The 20654-nt window shown below is 43.8% G+C and overlaps 1 protein-coding gene across 1 annotated transcript in view; it reads right to left on the bottom strand.

Annotated features, from left to right (window-relative positions):
* Positions 1–375: 375 nt before the first annotated feature.
* The window catches only part of igsf9bb (immunoglobulin superfamily, member 9Bb), a gene marked incomplete at both ends in the record, with an annotated part of 75027 nt that continues 54748 nt past the window's right edge, over positions 376–20654 (bottom strand). The window contains 9 exons of the mRNA XM_079737539.1: positions 376–590; positions 931–1058; positions 4612–6255; positions 9192–9278; positions 11924–11969; positions 12862–13026; positions 14700–14784; positions 16278–16504; positions 17259–17434. Coding sequence (XP_079593665.1) covers positions 376–590; positions 931–1058; positions 4612–6255; positions 9192–9278; positions 11924–11969; positions 12862–13026; positions 14700–14784; positions 16278–16504; positions 17259–17434 — 2773 coding nt within the window. The remainder of the gene's footprint in view (positions 591–930; positions 1059–4611; positions 6256–9191; positions 9279–11923; positions 11970–12861; positions 13027–14699; positions 14785–16277; positions 16505–17258; positions 17435–20654) is intronic.

Raw genomic sequence — 20654 nt, 5'->3', positions numbered from 1 at the left:
AACGATTTTTTTTTTTGCTGAGAACGTCACCATGCGTATCTCCATGACATCCCGGATCATGGCTGATACACTTTTCTACGGAACTATTCTTTCGCCCATTTGATGGGAAAAAGTGAACAATTACACAAAACCTTTTTTTTTTTTCCGAAGGCAGCGGAACCACATATCTAAATCCTAAAGTTCCGCCGCATTCCCGTTGTCTGCGGTAATTGCGATTCTATTTCCAAATCCGGGACACAACCTTCTTTTTTGGTTGTTGTCCTTGTAACAATTACTTTTGTGTTTTCGTTTGTTTCCCGCCCGCGTGTGATGTAGCTAGTTGTTGTTTCAGAGGCAGGACTGGCGCGTGTGCGTTGACCTTGACTGGAGGGCCGCTCAGAGGAGGGTGGCGTGGTCCAGGTCGATGCTGTCCATGCTGGCCAGGATGGCCCTCTGGTCCTCCTGCAGTGGGCGGCGGTACAGCAGGGCCGAGAAGCGGATGTACGGGTCGTGGCGGATGGGCCGTTTCTTCTTCTTGCGGAGGTAGAGAGCTTCTTCGGGCGGGGGTTCCTGAGAGGTGTAGGCCTGCTGGGTCTGAGAGGTGGAGACACCTGGTGGGGTTGGAAATGGGAAAACGTAAAGGTTCATTCATTGTGGATCGGCTTTGCTGTCAGAAGGGACACAAGGATGCATGTGTTACCGCCCTTCTTTCAACATCCCAATGCAAACGAATAAAGAAATGTATATATATATATATATTTATACTGTACTTGAGATTTATTTCATTTTTGTGTTATTCATCACTTGCATGCCAGTGCAAATAAATGTAGCCGATAAATGTATTGTTTCTAAAATTCTAAAATAACCGTTCAAACGATTGCAATATTAGGAATGGTCGTGTGATTATCATATATGACGACCTCCAGATCCAGTGGTGAAGGGGTAGCTCACCTGTTTTCCTTCTGGCCTTGGAGTTATTGTTGTTCATCATCATCTTCTTTGCCTTCTTAATACGTTGGTATTTCAGTGCGTCAATCCTCTCAGACCCCGGCTGGGCACTGGGGGCACCTCTGCGTCTTCTGGACCACAGAGAAGGAAGAGAGAGAGAGAGAGAGAGAGAGAGAGAGAGAGAGAGAGAGAGAGAGAGAGAGAGAGAGAGAGGAGAGGAGAGAAAAACACAACAGGTAACTCCATGCCTCATGTGTTCAGCGGCGCACTCGGCTTGCTACACCAGGGACGGACATCACACAAGTCATACTGATAAGAGCCAGACCCCGTCAACACAGCCCCTGCTGGTGCAAAGCTAAATGCATGGGCCCGAGTCCCCCCAGGGTGCAGCACCCCGGAAACGCAGACAGGCGTATATGTGGACAGATGAGGAGGAACAGGGTTACGTTTACTGTTTAAGACTCTGTTGTGGCTGGTCTCTGATAAGATGCCTGGATGCGTCAAGCTCACAAACTATCACCACAACAAACCCACACCTAGAGTTTGTCGAATCCAGACAGCTTGTCAAGCACTTTTAATGGCTGTTTGTTTATGAATGTAAAAACAAAGTCTTGTCTTATTGATCCTGTCGTTATTACTATCCCCCTCAAATCCCTCTGTGTGGATGGCGATCAATCCCAAATAGAACAATAAAATATTTAGGGAAATAACTTTTTACAAAAACTTTTTCGGGCTGTTGAAATAAACACAAAACTAAGAATTTGGTTTGCTGAATGAAAATCCCAAATGTTTTTTTTGTATTGTGCATCATTCAAATAAAGTCATTTTCCCACCATGCAATGCAAAAATTGCATTCCATGTGCATGTTTAACTGACCCTAGGGAAGGACCTCCTTATCCACTTAAATGAGATATGGTAAATAAACAAAATCCGCCCCCAATACACATTCTGAGGGCAGAGACCATAAAATATAAATAAATACTAATAAGAGAGGAGCCATCTTGGACGGACTGCAGGAAGAAAGCTTAGTAGTTAGTAGAGGGAGGGAAAGTCACAGCTGAGCAACAAAGCATTGTCAATATGTATATTCATAGACATGGAAACTGTCTACAATGGGCTTCACCATGCTGACAGGGGGAGAGATGGCGGGAGGAGGGAATGACTACTCGGGAACAGTCACATAATGAAAAATAAGCCAAAAAAAGCGAAGCACCAGGACAACAAATGTAACAAGAGGTTATCCATATAGAATTGATTGTCTTTTCTTTTCTTTTTTTTCTTTTGAAACGGAAGAGCAATATTTAGCAATGGCATGCATGGCAGTTTGCACATGGAACACGACTTTAAAGGGGAATACATCGGAAAAAAGCACTTCAAAGGGCAATTCACTCGCACGGGGGGGGGGGGGGGGGAGTTGTTTTACACCCCCTTGCTTGTCCTACACCTATAGCGTGCCCTTGGCGTGTCTTGCTCACCATGGTTCAAAGGAAGTGCGTCAGCACTTTTTGAAGGACACTTGCTCTGTGTGGCACAGTGAGAACTGTTCTGCAGTCCAAACTTAGAAGTGCAACTGTGCTGTGTTTTCACCGTAGTGCACTACGTTACCGCTGTGTAAAAGGACCGCCATGTGTCTGCCAGGAACCCCTTATGTATCTAGCTAAAATAGAACCCAAAGTATACTACATTGAAGGCTAGGTGACTCAGGTTGGCTGGCCTAATAATTGGATAGATATTTGATTACCAGGATTGTTGTTATGCACTGTTATACACTGTCATTTAGGTTTATCGTGGAATCAGCATGCTTGGTGTGTCTTTTATAGACCTGCCTCCCTATTTTAAGAGCTGTGCAGAGTGTTTCCAAGTCGACACAGAGCCTCTGGTGTATTCATAAAGCCAATGGTATACAAATATTTCACAAATTAAATACAGCAGATCAGTTTAAATATACAATGCTGTACAAAGACAGCCAGACAAACATACCCTGAATATTTAACACTTGTGCTACAGACAACATCCAAATGCAAAAACAGTACATCTGCTGACCTAGAACATGGGGTTAAGTATTATAGATTCATAGGATACTCCTCATTATTTGATTAACATAATGGCAATAGTTAATCATTGAAATTATATAATCAAATGTTGTGTGTCGATAGTTTGTTGATTGTAATGCTGTTGTGCTACAATTATATGTTTAAAGGGGTGAACCACATTGAATCCCTATGATAGGGCCATCTAAATTTCCAGACTGTACATCAGCATAGAAGGCAAACCACTCAACCATGAGATCGTGTCGGTGATTCGAACCTGACCTGTTCACTAAAAGATGGCATATGCATACATCGCTATGCATAGTTGACTGACGACTGCAGAACTCAAAATGCATTGCCACTTTGATAGGATAAATCATAAAATAATAATCAAAAATTTTAACAAACCAAAAAGGTTGACTGAGGAGGAAAAAAGCAACTCTAGAAAGGAAGACCCAGCGTCTTGTATTCCCCTTTAAAGGACGAGGTGATCAAAAAACGTCCCACCTGCTAACCCCCCCCTTTCAGACATGGATCCAACCCTTACCTATTGCGGTGTAGAGGACCTCGTCACAACAACGCTGCCCAGATAGCTGAGATCAATCAAAAACACAGCAGGTAAGACTCCAGGAGCCATCAAGAACCACCACACTGCCCATAATGCATAGTGATGGAGACATTTGCATTACATGAAATGCGGACAGGCCCCCGTGACACACTTTTGCCCAACAAGTCTCCCTTGTGGAAGTCAGACCCGGGATATCCTGAGGGTTACTAAAAGGAGGGGGGGAGGGGGTTGGGGGGGGGGGGGGGGGGGGGGGCAGAAGAGAAGGGTTAAGGGGAAAGGGGAGAAGGGTTGAGATAAGGTAGGGGAACAGGAAAGAGGATTGGCCACAGGGCCTGAAGAGTAGGGCTCCCCTTAAAGCATCCCTCTGAATGAAAGAGGCATCTGCAAAAGCTCAGAGCTAGACATAACACTTGTGTGTTTGTCTTGTTTTGGGCGGAGGGGGAATCAGTTTGAGATTCCTCCTGTTAGGCGAAAGCAGGGTAAAGCATGGCAGAGATGGAGAACAAAGGAGATCTCATGGTGATGTTTTTGCTTATCCCCAGGCATTTAGGGGCTTGTGTCAACCAAACCAGACAGTTCATTGAAGGGGTTTTGCCCTTAAAATACTTGCTTTAGCCCCAAAAGGTCTGTTATGTAATCTGTGAAGCGAATGCAAAGAACTTTGTTCGATCATTTCTTTGTTTTAGTCTTTTTCCTACATGATTGATAATGTTTACTTTGAGGTGATAGATTTGGAGCACTGCTTCACAGATTCAAAGGATACTTTGATACTTCTAACTAAATGTCTGAGATGAAAAGCAGCACAACTTTTTTTAAATTAAACTTAACCATTTATTGTTGCAAAATTATTACTAATTGATGGCTAGAAAAATGCTCGTCCTTCATCCTACAACATCGTTTTAAGAATATTTATATTATATGTACTATACACTCATCTATATAACCAAATTGCCACATTGAAATTTGGAAACAAAGAATCTTAAAAGCCTGTCAAACTTAAGCTTAAAAAACCCAACACGTCAAAGCATTATGGGATGGCACAGATGACTGGCATGGTATCCCTCCCTAGAAGCCTAGTAGACCTACCCTGAAGCTGACAACTGGGGTGGAGAGGGCTCAGATGGAAGTATCCCCTCCTCAGTCCTCCTCTGAGATGGCATCTGCCCAAACATGTTGCTGCTTTCCATGGGGGGTGAAGGGGACTGGGACGGGTAGCTGGTTGCAGAGGTGGCAAAGGCCATGTGGGAACGGAAGCTTGGACTTGCCCTCCTGCTAGCCTGGCCTTTGGCAGGTGAGGAGGAGGGAGAGGATCTCCTTGAGAAGCTGGCTGTGGAAGGAGGAAGGAGTGTGATCTCAGACATCTCCGGAGGTATGGGAGGTTGGACAATGCTGGGACGCGGTCGGGGACGCACTAAGATCTCCGGAGAGCCCTGATGAGAACTAAGAGGGCTCTGGGTCAGGGGAGAGAGTCGGGAGGGTTGGAGGACCACTTGATGTATTCCGGGATCCATTCTACGAACCTGCCTGGGGCTAAAACGAGGGGCGGTTTCAAACCACCGAGTGTCCAGGCTGCTGAATGTGCTGGGGACTATTCGTGCCATTTGTTCATTGTAAGGTAAAACTGGCACACCCATGCCGTGACTTGTATGCCTTAGCTGCCCTAGATGAGCCTCTTGCATAGTTATATGCCTGGCTGGGGAGCCACGAGGCCTGGCCTTACTTGGCGACTTCCCTAGGCGGCCCTTGGAAGCCTCAAGTGGCAGGACAGCGGGGTAGGTGGGCATCGGTAGAGGAGGGGGCTGGAAGGAGCTAAGGGGAAGGACATGAGGAGGAGGAGGCGGGGGTGGGTAGGGAGAGTCGTGGCGGTGGAGGTGGAAAGGGCGTGGTGGGGGGAAGATAAAGTGTGGTCCCTCTAGACTTGCGAACGTGAAGTCCACCCCCTGCCATATCTCCGGTGAACGGGACGAGGAGGCGAGTGTCAAGGGAAGGGGGAAACCGGAGACGGCGTACTGTTGGTAATCGCCGTCCCCCATGTCTTCGGGAATCATCGGGTGACCGAACGGACCTTCGGTGAGGTACGGAGGGGAGGACATGACAGAGCTGAGCGGGCTGGTCTCCGGCATGTAGAAAGGAGGAGGGGGGTCATGGTCTCTATGGCTGCCTAGGTATCCATAGAAAGCTCTGTGGTGGAGGGAGCTCCGGATTTGCCCTGTGGCCTGGAGTCGACTGCTCTCCATGATAGTCATACCTTCCAAGGGCCTCTGAAAGCGAGGGCTGTAGGCAGGAGGCCTCAGATAGGACTCCTGGCTGGAGATGGGGGATATCTGGTGAGGCCTAAGTGTAGCCATGACGGGTGGTAAAGGCCTGGGGTCATCGTTCTCTTCGTCCGACTGTCGGAACTCAGGGTAAAGGTCTGACTCCTCCACGAACGGGAAGCCCTCGATTCGTCTGGGCTTCACAGACATTTCGACATCCGAGGGGTCCATTACAAAGCGTCCATCCGGTCCTCGACTGATCAGTTCAATCGGTGTTGTGGCCTCGGCTTCGTGCTTGGGAATGCCGTACTTCTTGCTTATTATTGCTCTTTTGGTCTTCTTGTATAAAGATAGTTCCTCTTTCCTCCCGGGGCTTGGGGGAATCTTCTTGAGGTGCAAGTCAAGGCCATCGTCAGATGAGTCTGAGGGAGTCTCCTTGGAATGCATGCTCTCTGGACTCACCTTCCCTGATGACCTGTGGGAGAAAAGAGCACATAGAAGAGGCATTGAATCCTCTCATCTGAATCACCACCATCTGAAATTGTTTCCTCGACCATTTGATTTCATTCATTGCCAAATATGAATATGTTGAGAGAGGATTGCCAGAACTATTAACTTTAAAAAAACATGCATTGCATTGCATACACTAAGAATGAAATTTAAAGGCTGCCCAACAATCATCAATAGCTAAATAAATTATCAAACAACAGCAAACTTCGGGGATTCCTCAAAAAGGATGCCAAGCTAGGGGCCCTGATGCATATATCTGAGACAGAAATCTATCTCTGTAACTGATTGATCAGCAGAATGTCAACATACATTACTCAGTGCTGTATTGTAATGAACCTGGGCAATTTGTTTAACTTAATGCATGTATGTTTGTATGAATATAGTAGCTTGTATGAATGCATAGAGGGTTGATGCCAAATTGTTTAATATATTGTGCATTGTGTTGTATTGAAACGTGATTCACTGGGAGCTCTAAACAAATGAGAACACAGGAACAATAAGATGCATAGCTCATTAGTGTTATCCAGGAACTCTATGCTATTCACAGGATATAAATCTATGTTTCTGGATTCCTCCATTTGATTGTCATGCAACAAAGCACTTTCAAGGGAACTGATTTCTCAACACAGAGAATCAACTGTCAATTAGTGGTTTTATAGCTTGTATTTATTTGTTTTCTTCTATTATTTCTTCTTCATACATATTTCATAAGCCATATGTGGTATATTAAATCAGGCCACTGGCTGACTTGTCGTAGCAGAGAAATATGTTTTCAGTTGAGGGATAGATTGTGGAAGTCATTATATCCAAGGAAAAAGCACGAAACATGTCAGTTGGTGTGGAGTGTAGTTCATAGCAGCTGTTAGGGAATTTTGTGTTGGTGCTCGAGTCAAAAGTACATTATGAAGTTTGCTGCTAAAGTTTTAGTTCAAGGTACATTGGGTCCAGTAAGGTGATACTGTGAGGTTACTTGAGTACAATCAAAGGTATTTCTATAACACTACATCATAACTTACGTGTTTCTACTACAGTAAAACCAAAGGTAATTCTACTCTGTTTGGCCAGTGGCAGTGTTTTCATTGTCACCTATCAAATTAACTATTTAAAAAGGCCATTTACTCAAAGGCTAATTAACTTTAGTTCTTAAAATCCAATTAGGATGTCCCACTCAGTAACACTTAGGCTTTCAAAGCCTTGGATAGATTTAGGTAGCTTTACCTGGACAGGTAGCATACATATCAATCACTAGACGTGTGATTGATTCCCAACCATACAAGCATTTCCCCAAGAGACACTAATGAACATGAGCAGGAGAATAATAAGAGACATCCAATATACCGGACAGATGCCATTTCTAATCCTTTCAGTAAGACATTTCGGTTGTGAAGGAGAAAGAAACAAACACTTTGCCAGAAAAGAGGACATCGGAGGAGGATTCGTCACATTCATTTTATTTAGTTACAAAACACAACACTGAGCGTGATTTGCACTTTTAAGCTGAACCAGTAAGGCTACTGTTTTTCGTGCTGTTAAAAGGCAAGTCTGTGTTTCAAAAGTATCGGTGTATCGAATATAATTTCTGACTCTGTAAATGCACTACAGTGTAATGAAATTGCCATGGTGCAATGTTATTTACATAGAGTGTAGCCCATCACAAGAACACATCTCCTTTGCCAAACGGCAAAGGTGCTACACACTACAGAAATATTCAACAAATTCAGTTCAATAAATATAAATACTATTTTCCACATCATTTTTCATATAGTTTTGATATCAAACGAACGTATGGTATCAATACTGTGACAACACATATCATTTGATGTCATGTAATAACAGACATAATAAGTACATAATGATATTTCAAGTAGTCAAAGATTATGTGCTGGCTCTACTAACAATCCCTGAAAGATCAAGACTTTAACACCACAATCTCATGTCTGTACTAATGATTATTATATATATTGAATTCTTATTGTAAATACATATATATGTATATACAGTATATATAATATATAAATAATCTAAATTTCTGTTCTATTGATAATTCTTATGGTAAATACATATATATGTGTGGATATATTTCTATATATTTATAGATATATATCTATATGTAGCACACATAAACTTCACATTATTTCAAAATAATCTAATTAGGTTTAGCTATACAACAGATCTACCAAAACAGTAGCTCAAACAGTAACAATATCATCATTACACACAAACTCTATAAAATGTGTTATTAAAGAGATTTCCTTGTGCTTGCTACTCTATCATTAGCAGCTGTTGGCACTTGCTATATGCACACAAATGCACTTGGAGGCGTAGTATTTCAAGCATTTGACAGGCAAGGGGAAAATAGGATAGACATAGGGAAAAATCATTGAGGGCAAGAGTGAGGGAAGAGCATAGCACTGGTGTCAAATATAAGAGGCTGTTAAGAATCAAGTGGGATTAGGGAAACTCTTGATTTGCACTTAACTTAAAACCTTTCTTCCACTATTTAGCGAGATGTGCATATGAGTGGTGCCATGCTTGAACTACATTATTTAATTAAGCCAAAGAAGAAAATAAGATTTCCTTGAACAGTGTCGGTAATCCTCGTCATAATTCTATTTTCAAACGATATATATAATTAATTTTTGATGCACAACCAAATAAAAGCTTATTCTTAAACCTGGGTGGGGAGGATCCATCAACCATAGAAGTCTTCAGGTCGCACACGGAGCCCCCCAAGTGGTTTGCTTTGCTGACCAGAGGCATGCAACCATCAACAACAGGGATAACTAACTTGAGGATCCACATCCGGGAAAGGTGGACAGGGGTGTGTGTGTGTGTGTGGGGGGGGGGTAGTGTGAGAGAGAGGGAGAGGGAGGGAGATTGTGATATAGTGGGCGGACTCACTGAGGACTAGAAGATGGAGGCTTGTACCTCTGGGTGTCCAGCCCCTCCCAGTAGGGCTCAATGCCAGGAAGGGGGCTAAGAGGACTCCTGTAGGGGTAAGGGGGGAATAAGACAATAAGGGGAGAGAGAGGGAGGCAACAGAGGGAGAGAGAGCAAGAGAGAGAGAAAGAGAGAGAGAAACAGGACTCTAATGAGACATCTGCGTATTTAGAACAAACAAAGAGGAGAAAAAAGATCTTGCAACAATGGTTATGGGAATGAAGGGAGGAAGAAAAAAAGAAAGAAAGAAAGAAAGAAAGAAAGAAAGAAAGAAAGAAAGAAAGAAAGAAAGAAAGAAAGAAAGAAAGAATGTGGGCAGAAAGAGTACAAGACAGAATGCACATAAGATAAGCAACAAAAATTGCTCATGATGCATTCAGTGAGATTAGAGGAGAGAAGACTTCTCGGGATATCAATGAACAACATGTTGAAGGAAACATGTTGGAAGGAAACACACACACACAATCCACAATATGTTTAATGTAAAATGTCCCAATACCAAACTTTCCCAGACAGATGTTACAAAGTGCATATCTCTGTGAGAAAAATTAAAGGAATGGAACAAACAAATATGTAGGAAAAATATGTATTTGATAAAAGTCAACTTAAAATATATTACAACAAAAAAGAATACAAATAAAACCTTGTAACGTAAGGATAACAAGTTATTCCGGATTACGCTGAGAAGATACTTGTTAGTTTGGCAACCCTGTGACATATATATTACTGTGTATCATCTGCGTAACCAACAACTCAAATCGTATTTAACCTTATCAGACTATAAGAAGAGACATTAATTAGGCCTAAAACTGAACCTTGTGGAACGCCAAATAGAATTGTTGTTGGCGTTAGGTGCTGAACAACTTAAGTAAATCTTAGAAACAGTTGAATAATATAAGTCTTCAGTGTCAAATGTAATACTGAGATAAAGAATAATTAACTTGAGCATGGACCTCCAAATAAAGAATTGGCCTGGATTACTAAGAGCAGATTTTTTTATATATAGAGGAATGGAATGTTTATAAACAGCTTGTTTAAAGATAAATGGTAAATGACTCATGAGTAATAAGAATAATAAACTACGCAAGGATTGCCAACATAGTCAAAAACATATCTATTTAGGAAGTTTCTTTCAGCTATTGCAAAGGAATGGGTCCCATGAGAGAGTGTTGAAAAATGTTACAGCCAATGTTGTGACATGATTCCCAGTTACATTGTGTATCAAGACGAGTACCGAAATATGATACACCGCACATTGTAAACACAAACAGCTATGCTGCAAATACAAAGGCCCACAAACTTCAGCTTCAAAGTGCATGATCAGGCCTCATTCCTTTTGAAAATCAAGACACAATCCTGACCTTTCCACACACTTATTTTTGCTGGCGCGGCTAGCATATTGGCATTTCTTTCCGGTGTGGATAGCATTTTCCATCAAAGGCTAAAAAATGCTTAATATCAAACGATGCGTATCGTCCTGTTGCTCCAACTCATTTATGTAATTTTCTTTTTTGGTATCAGACTTGTTGACACTGGTGCTCCCCTCACAGTGAAGGTTGACCGCGTCCTTGTGCTTATCTTCAAAAGAGTGGATATATGTTCACTGAATCATCATAGGGCTTTTCTATTCCAGTCGCAGTCTTCTGGGTACTTTGACTCTGTGGCTGCTCCCACAAGCCCCCTCAGATGTCGGGCCAGGTGCCGAAGGGTTCGAGGGGTCCTCTCCCAAGATTCTGAGTTTTTTAGTTTAAGTAGTTTATTCATCCGTTCATTGGCTGTGTTGGTAGAAGTATTCTTTGCACTGCTGCATGATGTTGTTACCGCCGCTCCATTAAATGTCTTTCCATGCATGAAGTCGTTTCTTGTCTTGCAAACGGGGCCGCATGCGGTAGAGACGCGGGTTGAGTTGGCTGCTGGTAGCCTCAAGCGCTGTTGTTCTTTGTAGGGTGAAATGGAGCTTGATGACATGGAGACCTCGTGCCTACAGCTGGTTGTGAGATGTGCTTACACCTCAGGGACATCGGCATCATGCAAATTATCTTTTTGTCTTCTGACAGCGGTTCAAGCTCTCATGTTCTGATGCTTGTTTCCTTCTTGTTGAGATTCAGCTCTTGTTTTCCATTTAACTGATCCCGTTCTGAGTGAATATGTAGGCCAAAGGGAAACACTATGTTTCATAATAGTAGTGGTGGAATGGGTAGCAATGAGGGAATATCACCATGGCTATTCGGGAGGCTAAGTGGCAAGATAAGTTCCTTCCGTTAAAAAAAGGAAAGCCCAGTCATTGCATTTTAGTCTGTGCATTTAGCCCTTTAACGCACCAACTTTAATGCATGGACAAAAACATGATAAAAGTTGAGAAAACTAAAGCTTAAAGTTCAGTCTTCAGTATCATTCTCCCTATTGAATAGCATGGCACAACTCGTGTACACACCATCGACATGAGAACCGTATATAAGCATGTTCTGTCGGCGATGAGCGGTTATGTGTTTGTTCATACGGTAAAGGTTGCAACACGTGGGCATGGATTCAAAATGTTACAGCTTGGCAATCCACCTTCAGCAGGCCAACATATTCTGTGTCCGTGCGTATGAAAATAACACACAGCGATAATCTCAGTAATAATAATCAGCTTCTTCCTAAGAGGCCAATTTTAAAGCGTTGTAGAAAGAAATGTGTGGTGAGTTACTTACGCTGCCTCCACGCTCTTTCTGCAGTGTGTGATTGATAAAGGTGGGTCTGAAACAAAGAGAAAATATGATTGAAATGACACAAAGTCAACATCTTTTACTTTTACAAATGTTGTCAATGGAAGTAATGACCTCCTAAAAGGAGGTCATTAGGCACACAACATGATATTGTGTGCTTATATTGTTGTGAAACAAAGTGACAAGATACAAAGTGAAACATGTTTGAAGATATGTTTCAGTTAACTATCTGTTAACTGTATATTATATCAGTTGATAATAATTACAATATTGTCTATTTTAAACAGTCATCAGATCTATCAAAACATCCAAGTACTAAAGTGTCCAACATTGAGAAGATCAAAACAAAAAAGAGTCCTTCCCAGATTCCTTTAAAACCTGTGGGACTACATGTAGTGTAGTTATCTGTGGTCACCTTGGTCTTTAAAACTCAGGCATATACAGATAACTAACAAAAAACATAAATTCAAAAGCAGAATAACCTTGCCATACGTTGATGTTCAACGCAGGCAGTGTTGCAAAAATCCTCCAATGAAAATCTCCCGTTGGCCTTTCCTTTCCAAATCTAAACTGCATCTAAACTGCACACATACTCAGGTCTACACACTTATATACTGATGTGTACTTATGTGTACGTAGACCTGAGTATTCGTGCAGTTTAGATTCAGAAAGATTCAGAAAGAAAGGTCCTATATCTGCTCTATCCCTATCAACAGCCACCATTCAGTCATCGAGCAGACACACAGAGTCAGCACGTTCATATCTCACTCATTAAATAGTAGGAGGAGGTGAGCTGTCCTGCTCCAGGACGACGGCCTATAGGTCAGGGGTATGGGCAGGCAATAGGGGGGGGGGAATCGGCATGGGTGGGGGGCCCTCGGGATCAGACCGCGGCGGCGGCGCAACTGCACCGTCCCACTCACCTCGTTTCCTCTTGAGCTTGCGACGGCGCTGCTTGTTGACGAAGCAGGCGGCCAGGGTGCTGAAGAGGACGGCGGCGGCCAGGAAACAGATGGTGGCGACGATGCCCGCCACCACGGGCCGCGCCAGACCGCCCTCCTCCACCATCTCCGGAGGCGGGAAGAAATCTAGAGGCAAAGGGGTGGGGGGTCGGGGAGGGGGGGAGAGGTGGGAGGGATGAATTCCAAGGGCTAGACTGTGGTTGTGTTACAAAGTCTATGACTGTGAATGAATGCGGTGAATGTTTGTTTGAGAAGAAACCAGAAATGGTTTGAGAATCAGGACATCTGGGTGTGTGTCAAAGTCCATAGAGCTCTTGGAGTTGTTGGTTCATTGCTTATGATTGATATTGTTGCTGTTATGTTATGTTTGTGAATCTATTTGCGTGATTTTCAACCTCAATCTGAATGAGGATTTTTGTTTGTTATTTTCTTAACACACACAATAAGACAGGTCCGTGCCCAGTGTGGAGAGGGGATTAGCGGTTGGCTAAGTGTTTGCACAGTGAATGAAAATATTCATTTAATGAGCGTCAATGGCATGAAGATTAACTTGAATAAACACACAACGAGAGCTTATGTGCCCACGACTTACGATTTAGGTTAAGTTTCACTTTAGTTTAGAGTGGCAGATTGCTTCCAAGGCAGGTATTAAATTAGGCTGGTGACATTTAATGGCCGGATGTAGATTTAAAGAGGCTCAACTCATTTAAATTCATAGCAAACCCTTAAATAATCAAATTACTCTATAATCGAAGCCAACGCATTAATGCCCTTTGTTATTAATTTGTGTAACACCGTTATATGTGTGTCACAATATCCACATGACAATCCAGATTCCTGGGCTTAAGTTTTCAAATGCAAAAATTATTTCATTCTGTATATTAGTGTCTGCTCCAGCATACAGTGGTGACTGCTGTTACAGTTCTCCGCTCAAACCAGCAGAGGGTAGCAGAGCCCTCGCTGTGGGAACAAAGTTCTCTGAAACGGTCTGTTCTATAAATGTTACCAACAGCTTCTGTCGCCGCCGAAGAGATTTGTACTCGGTGACCTCTGCACAGCATCCGCATCACATGTTGAGCGGTTTAAAATTCACCCTCGCGGGGGCGTTTCAGCACTGCCATCGACATCTTCACCAACAAATGTCTCTCTCTCTCTCTCTCTGTCTCCCTCGCTCTCCCTCTCTCTCTCATTTTATTCCTTCTTTTTTTTCTTTTTTTTCAAACCTCAAACAAGTTCAACGGAATCCAAGAAAGGGGGGTAGCACAACGATGATGTCATGCTTTTCAGGACGCAGAAAGGAGGATGCGTGTGCTGCAAGGTAAAATCTAATAGTGCTGAAAAGGCAACGCATAAAATTGGACCTGCTGTGTGTGCAATATATTCTACAGCACTCCTCCATGAGTTAAGAAATGTTAAGGTAACCCTGTGGGTTAGAGGGGTAAGCATACCTTATACGTGTGTGTGTGTGTCTGTGTTTGTGCGTGCGCACAAATGTTTCTCTGAATGTCCTCGCATTTCTATCATTATTTATCCAGCAAACCACTGATTTTATCTATGTATATATGTATGAATTGCATGTCTTTTCAACAATTTTGGTATATAGTTTAAAATGTATCTAAAATAAATGTGCTTGTCATGAAAAGTGCTCCAAATTAAAAGTATCCTTATTCTTATTGAGGAGCCATTGCATACCCTAAACAGACACATTTAGCTCCTTTATAACTTGGGACTCGGCATGTAGGTGTATTCCATATGAAGTGCTTGTGGAGAGCTGGAGGAAGTTGACGCCACGCCCTCACCTGTGCTGGACACGCCCACTATGTTGCTGGGCTCGCTGACCAGGTCGTCCATGACGGCCATGATGCGGAACTCATACCAGGCTTCCTTGGATTGGGAGAGAGAGAATATGTTTGATTTCTGCTGTAAGCTAAGGAAACAGCACCAGTTCGCCTGGCTTGCTGATGTAGACAGGCACGTGTATGTTTGAGGTACATTTTAATATGCACTAGGATATACATCTATACATATCTGTATAGGAAACTGAAGAGTTGTGGTGGATTTAGTTAGGCAGAGAAGTAGGGAGAATGATGCTTAGCCAAAGTTTGTTCACAAAAACGTTGGGGCCACATTATCCCTACAGTGGAGAACTACAGGGAGCCACTCCAGTTTGGACCCCTGTACGTCCTGACGTGGAGGAAAGGTAGAAGGGTTCGAGGGCGGAGGGGAAGATAACCAATTATATACATTTAGAAAGGGACTGACAAACAATCAATTCCCTTTATGATCAAAATATCAATCCTGTCACAATATCAATCCATATCCTTGATAGAACCTAAAGTTCTTGATATTAGGATATTTTTCCATAGTAAACTGCTGCAAATTCTGTCAATATAATGACAATCCCTATTAATCCCCCCCCCCACACACACACACACACACACACACACACACACACACACACACACACACACACACACACACACACACACAATTTAGTGGAGACTGACAAATAGAAAGTCCCTCGTGGGCCAATTACCTCCATGGTTGCAGTAAAAAAAAATAATAATAACACCAGCAGCGAGGTGCAGGGTAGGTACAGTACAGAGAGCGAGAGAGAGAGAGAGAGAGAGAGAGAGAGAGAGAGAGAGAGAGAGACACACACACAGAGACAGAAAGAGGGTGAAAGAGATAGACAGAGAGAGAGAGAGAGAGAGAGACAGAGAGAGGGAGAGAGAGTGTGTGTAGGCGTGCAGGTGGAGTTGTGGAGCATGAATAGAGATGAAAGGCTGAACTGGGGGGGGTTGTGGTTTCTGTACTGCCGGAAGCTTTTCAAAGTGAAAAACAGTTGTGTCTTCCAGCCCCTTGGATGTGGTTGTCTGTGGTGCAGTTTGCATTAGCCTTTATAAATATGGATCGGTCACCTCACCACAATAACTACATGGGGTTTCTTTGACCACAAACAACAAATGTATTCAGTTTCCTTGAAGGTAAGGTTTGCTTTTCATTTGAAAAATAGTTAAAAACCAAAACGCAAATAACAATAGAAGTCATGTTTTGATCATAAATACCACGGCTTATTTAACCTTCTTCCACCCATACAAAAAAATATTGTGGTTTACATAAACGTGCAAATGAACACTCAACATCAACACTAGGTATGCTCAAATCCTCACGATGAGCAAACCTAAAGTAACGAAAAGTTTCATGTTCACATTTTCCAACCGTACACCTTTGTTGTTCATACTGGACAATCATTCATGAACCCACCCCCTCCCCTCTTTCCTTTCACTTTGCTCGATGAACGTGATGAAATGAAAAAGTATTCACGCATCAGAGGGTCGGCCTCTCCTACACCTCCCCACCCCGTCTTGTATTACCTGAATCAGGTCCCGAGCCAGCAGCTCCGTCTCGCTGGCGGGGATGCTGTCGTCCAATACGTCCCAGCGCTCGCCCAGCCGGAACTCCATGATGTAATGCTGGATCGGTGCGGTGTGATTGGCCGGCGGGATCCAAGTGAGCAGGACTCCCTGCTGCGTGCGATTGGCTGTGAGGCACCGTGGTTGGGTAAGCAGCACCAATGGCTCTGGGGTACTTATAGGAAATACTGGAAGAAGATTGAGGCTTGGGTTATGTTAGAAGGTTCACATGCATGGTGATTTAGAAAGATATCGGTTTATCCATTTATTTTAATTTATGCATTTTACTTCTGTTTCTTAAGACCTTTGACGAGGCCTTCTCTAATGGATGAGATTTTTTCCTTAAAGTGGCAATCTCCAACAAGTTTAGTCACTTTCTATTGCCAATAGAGGTAACACAATGGTGATTGAGCCTATGGCCCACTGATGAAAGTCCTTTCATTTGCATTGTATAAATGTTGGTGGAGACTTTCACGCAATGCATTCAAATCACAAGCGGCGCATAGAGTGACACGTTTTCCCATCACCCAGCACTAGTTGTTCAACCAGAGAGGGTGTGGCGGACGCCGATACACACTCCCTCCTCAACTCATGTGGTGTGTGCAGCGGCACACTGTTTCTGATCCCCATTGGTGCCACCAAAGAGAATGACACGGGGGATCTTAGAGATTGCCACTTTAAGTTTTCTACCCTGTTTAATTAATCCTTGTTGTAGTTTGTAGTCTCATAGGTTCAACCCAACATCTAGGAGGTTTGTGTGGCGCCGTGTCACATTGTTTTATACTCCTATTCCAGTAGGGCACTGGTGGCGTCCCGTTTCCAGATGCTTGCCCAATAGACAGCCCCTCCTGGTCTAATAATATCCATCAAGGCTGCTATTTCTTTATTTATTCATTTATACATTGGTGCCGTTTTGCCCTTGTCGCCCGGGTGTCTACCCACCTAGTGTGTTCACAGTGACGACCTCGCTGAAGGGGCCCGTCCCCAGCTTGTTCTGGGCCAGCACGCTGAACTGGTAGGCCGTCTCTGGCTCCAAGCCGGCCGCCAGCAGCCACGGCTGGCCCCCCGGCACCGGGACCGACAGCCAGTCGTGGGGTCCCAGCCGCTCCCTCTTCAGCCTGTGGGCAGGCGGGGGGGTTGAGGGGTAGGGGGGGGGAGGGAGGGGGGGCGTGGAAGTGAGCGGGGCCTTACTGAGATCGAGTGAGAGTGGAGCTGCGTGCTGTTGCCTGTCGATGTCTGGTGCTGATATAGGATGTGCCATGGCGGTACATAATATATAGAGTGCTAAAACGCCCCTCGCGCAGCGATACCGGCATAACAACGCTAAATATAACTGTGGTCGTTGTGGAGCTTGCTCATGCAAGTTGGACCCCCCGTCGGGGTATAACTTATCCAACTATCTGAGCATTGTATTGTGACACACAAGCCGGGAACAGACAGTGATGCATTCATTCAGAGCACAACGTCACAAGTACGTCACTCAAACACGCACATGTTAGTAAGCCCATGCTGCTCAGCCATACAACCTGCTGCCCTGCCCTGTAACCATGCCCTGTAACCATGCCCTGTAACCATGCCCTGTAACCATGCCCTGTAACCATGCCCTGTAACCATGTCCTGTAACCATGCCCTGTAACCATGCCCTGTAACCATGCCCTGTAACCATGTCCTGTAACCATGCCCTGTAACCATGTCCTGTAACCATGCCCTGTAACCATGCCCTGTAACCATGCCCTGTAACCATGCCCTGTAACCATGCCCTGTAACCATGTCCTGTAACCATGTCCTGTAACCATCTCCTGTAACCATGCCCTGTAACTATGCCCTGTAACCATCTCCTGTAACCATGCCCTGTAACCATGTCCTGTAACCATGTCCTGTAACCATGCCCTGTAACCATGCCCTGTAACCATCTCCTGTAACCATGCCCTGTAACCATGTTCTGTAACCATCTCCTGTAACCATTTCCTGTAACCATGTTCTGTAACCATCTCCTGTAACCATGTCCTGTAACCATGCCCTGTAACCATGTCCTGTAACCATGTCCTGTAACCATGTCCTGTAACCATGCCCTGTAACCATGCCATGTAACCATGTCCCGTAAACCTGTCCCGTAACCATGTCCTGGTCCCATCCTGTAACCATGCCCTGCCCTGTAAACAAGCCACGCCCTCTTACCAAATACAATGTTCACAGTGCCTATTTGTATAGCGCTCTTATGTGGTTTTCAGGAGGACCTGAACTGCAACAGCACTCCCTATGTGCACCTCATTGACTACATCCCTAAAAGTACCAAAGTACCATTCAGTTGGGCAAGTTGCACTACGAATAATGGAAAGAGAAATGCAAAAGAACATTCTTACAAGACATAGAAGGCCAATTTCTCAAAATAACTGATATAAAGGAAACTCAACTCTTTGCATGCGTGTTATCTGACAGATTCTTTCGACATGTAAGAGTCGTTGCAGTTTGCCGGTGTTGTGTTTCTGTGGATGTTTATGTGTACGTATGTTGTACGGGCATGTATTGTGTGTGCCATATACAGAGGCTTGGGGATTGACCCATATAACATGGCATAATAGCACTACAGGGCCACTCAGTTATCTGATAGCTGATACTCAATAACAGCCCTCTCCCTCTCCTGCAGGGGGTAAGTGTGTTGGTGTGTTGGTCCTGCACACAGGCGATTATCTCATTAAGCTGCCAACACACTGGACATTTCATAGTGTGTGTGTGTGTGTGTGTGTGTGTGTGTGTGTGTGTGTGTGTGTGTGTGTGTGTGTGTGTGTGTGTGTGTGTGCGTGCTACACTGTTGGTGACATAAGCCAAGGACACGAAGCGTTGTTATATTGGAGCGAATGAGCGGCCATATTTCAGTGTCCACAATGCAAGATGGAGTGCTGACTGCTAGAGAGGAGGGGGATGAATGGACACTCATGCCTATTACTCTTGCAGTGGAACGCAGACAACCTAATAGAAAGTTATTGATGTCTGACGGTGATGCCGACGACGGGACCACGAAGACGCGGTTTGAATGTTAAAAAAGGGTGGAAGGAACGGGAATATTTAACGTGCGCGTTTTGTTTAATAGTGCTCGCTAAAACATCGCTAAAACAGAATATGTTGAAACTTTTAAATCCAACCTTACGTGGAAGGCGTGAAAACGTTATTAATGATTGTCAGAGAGCGAAACCACCACCCTTGGGCGGGTGGTGTATCTGTATAATAAAAACGACAGCTGACAGAATCGCGTAAAGTTTTATTTCCTCCTCCGAAGCCGTTTCTCACTTCACACAAAACGTCAACGTTCCACCAGGTTCCCCTGAAATATTGAATGTCTGTATACAGCCTCTGCATCCAGCCCCTACACTATTCCCACCACACCATGTCCTGTTTTCCAACTGTGCGATGAAGTGATAGTCATTGAATGTATATGCATGAAAACAAAGAAATTACAAAGGAGAAGGCGGTGGAGTTGGAATGACTCATGCCGTTCTCAGAGGACGGAGGTTCAACGCCGGGACTCTATCTAGCGCTGTATGATAGCAAACACAGCTGTCAGCACAACCATAAAACACACGCCTGGAGATTTACACAAATGCAATATATATCTACTGTAGGCCAAACATACAGACACAGACCGTTTAAGTGTGGCGGGCAGGAAGACATTTATATTGTATGTTTATTCCTCCCACAATATTACTCTGATGTTCTTCCTCAGAGCCACATTTGGTCCACCCTCAGTGGGACTCTGATTTCAGAGCAATATCAATTTTTTTTGGTAATTATGCTTTAGTTCTAATATTGTTTTTTAAATAATTGAATAATAATCAATTATACAAACATTTGACATAAATTCTGTTTGATTTCAACGAAACTAATTTCACCCCATTTCCCTACCTTGAGGTAACCTTTCATTTTTTGCTGAATTTTGAAGTAAATCTAAGATAGTATGCATTGTGGACTTGCCATCAGCCAACGTACTCACAGATAACGACTAAGATTACAATCTTGACTGCCTCACAGAGCATTAACATTACAATGTGCACATGAAGTGTTGTAAAATATGACAAAAATGTCACGTTGTGATATACATATTAGCGCCCTTGGCACAAGGAGATATCTTGACACTGTTGCCAAAAGCTTACCTGCCATGATGCTATCATGACATGGCATCCTATCTGTTTGGAAAGGAACTTTGAATCTATGACTCTATCATAACCCTGCTTTACCATATCCATCCTCCTATATGGCCTGATTTCCCCCAGGTAATGCAGAGACAGAGCTGAAGCAGCAGCAGCAGCAGCAGCAGCAGCAGCACCAGCAGCACCAGCAGCA

Source organism: Pollachius pollachius (genome assembly GCF_949987615.1).
Source record: "Pollachius pollachius genome assembly, chromosome: 6".
Lineage (NCBI taxonomy): Eukaryota > Metazoa > Chordata > Actinopteri > Gadiformes > Gadidae > Pollachius > Pollachius pollachius.
The sequence above is the reverse complement of the archived record's forward strand: the minus strand, read 5'-3'. Positions and strand labels throughout refer to the sequence as shown.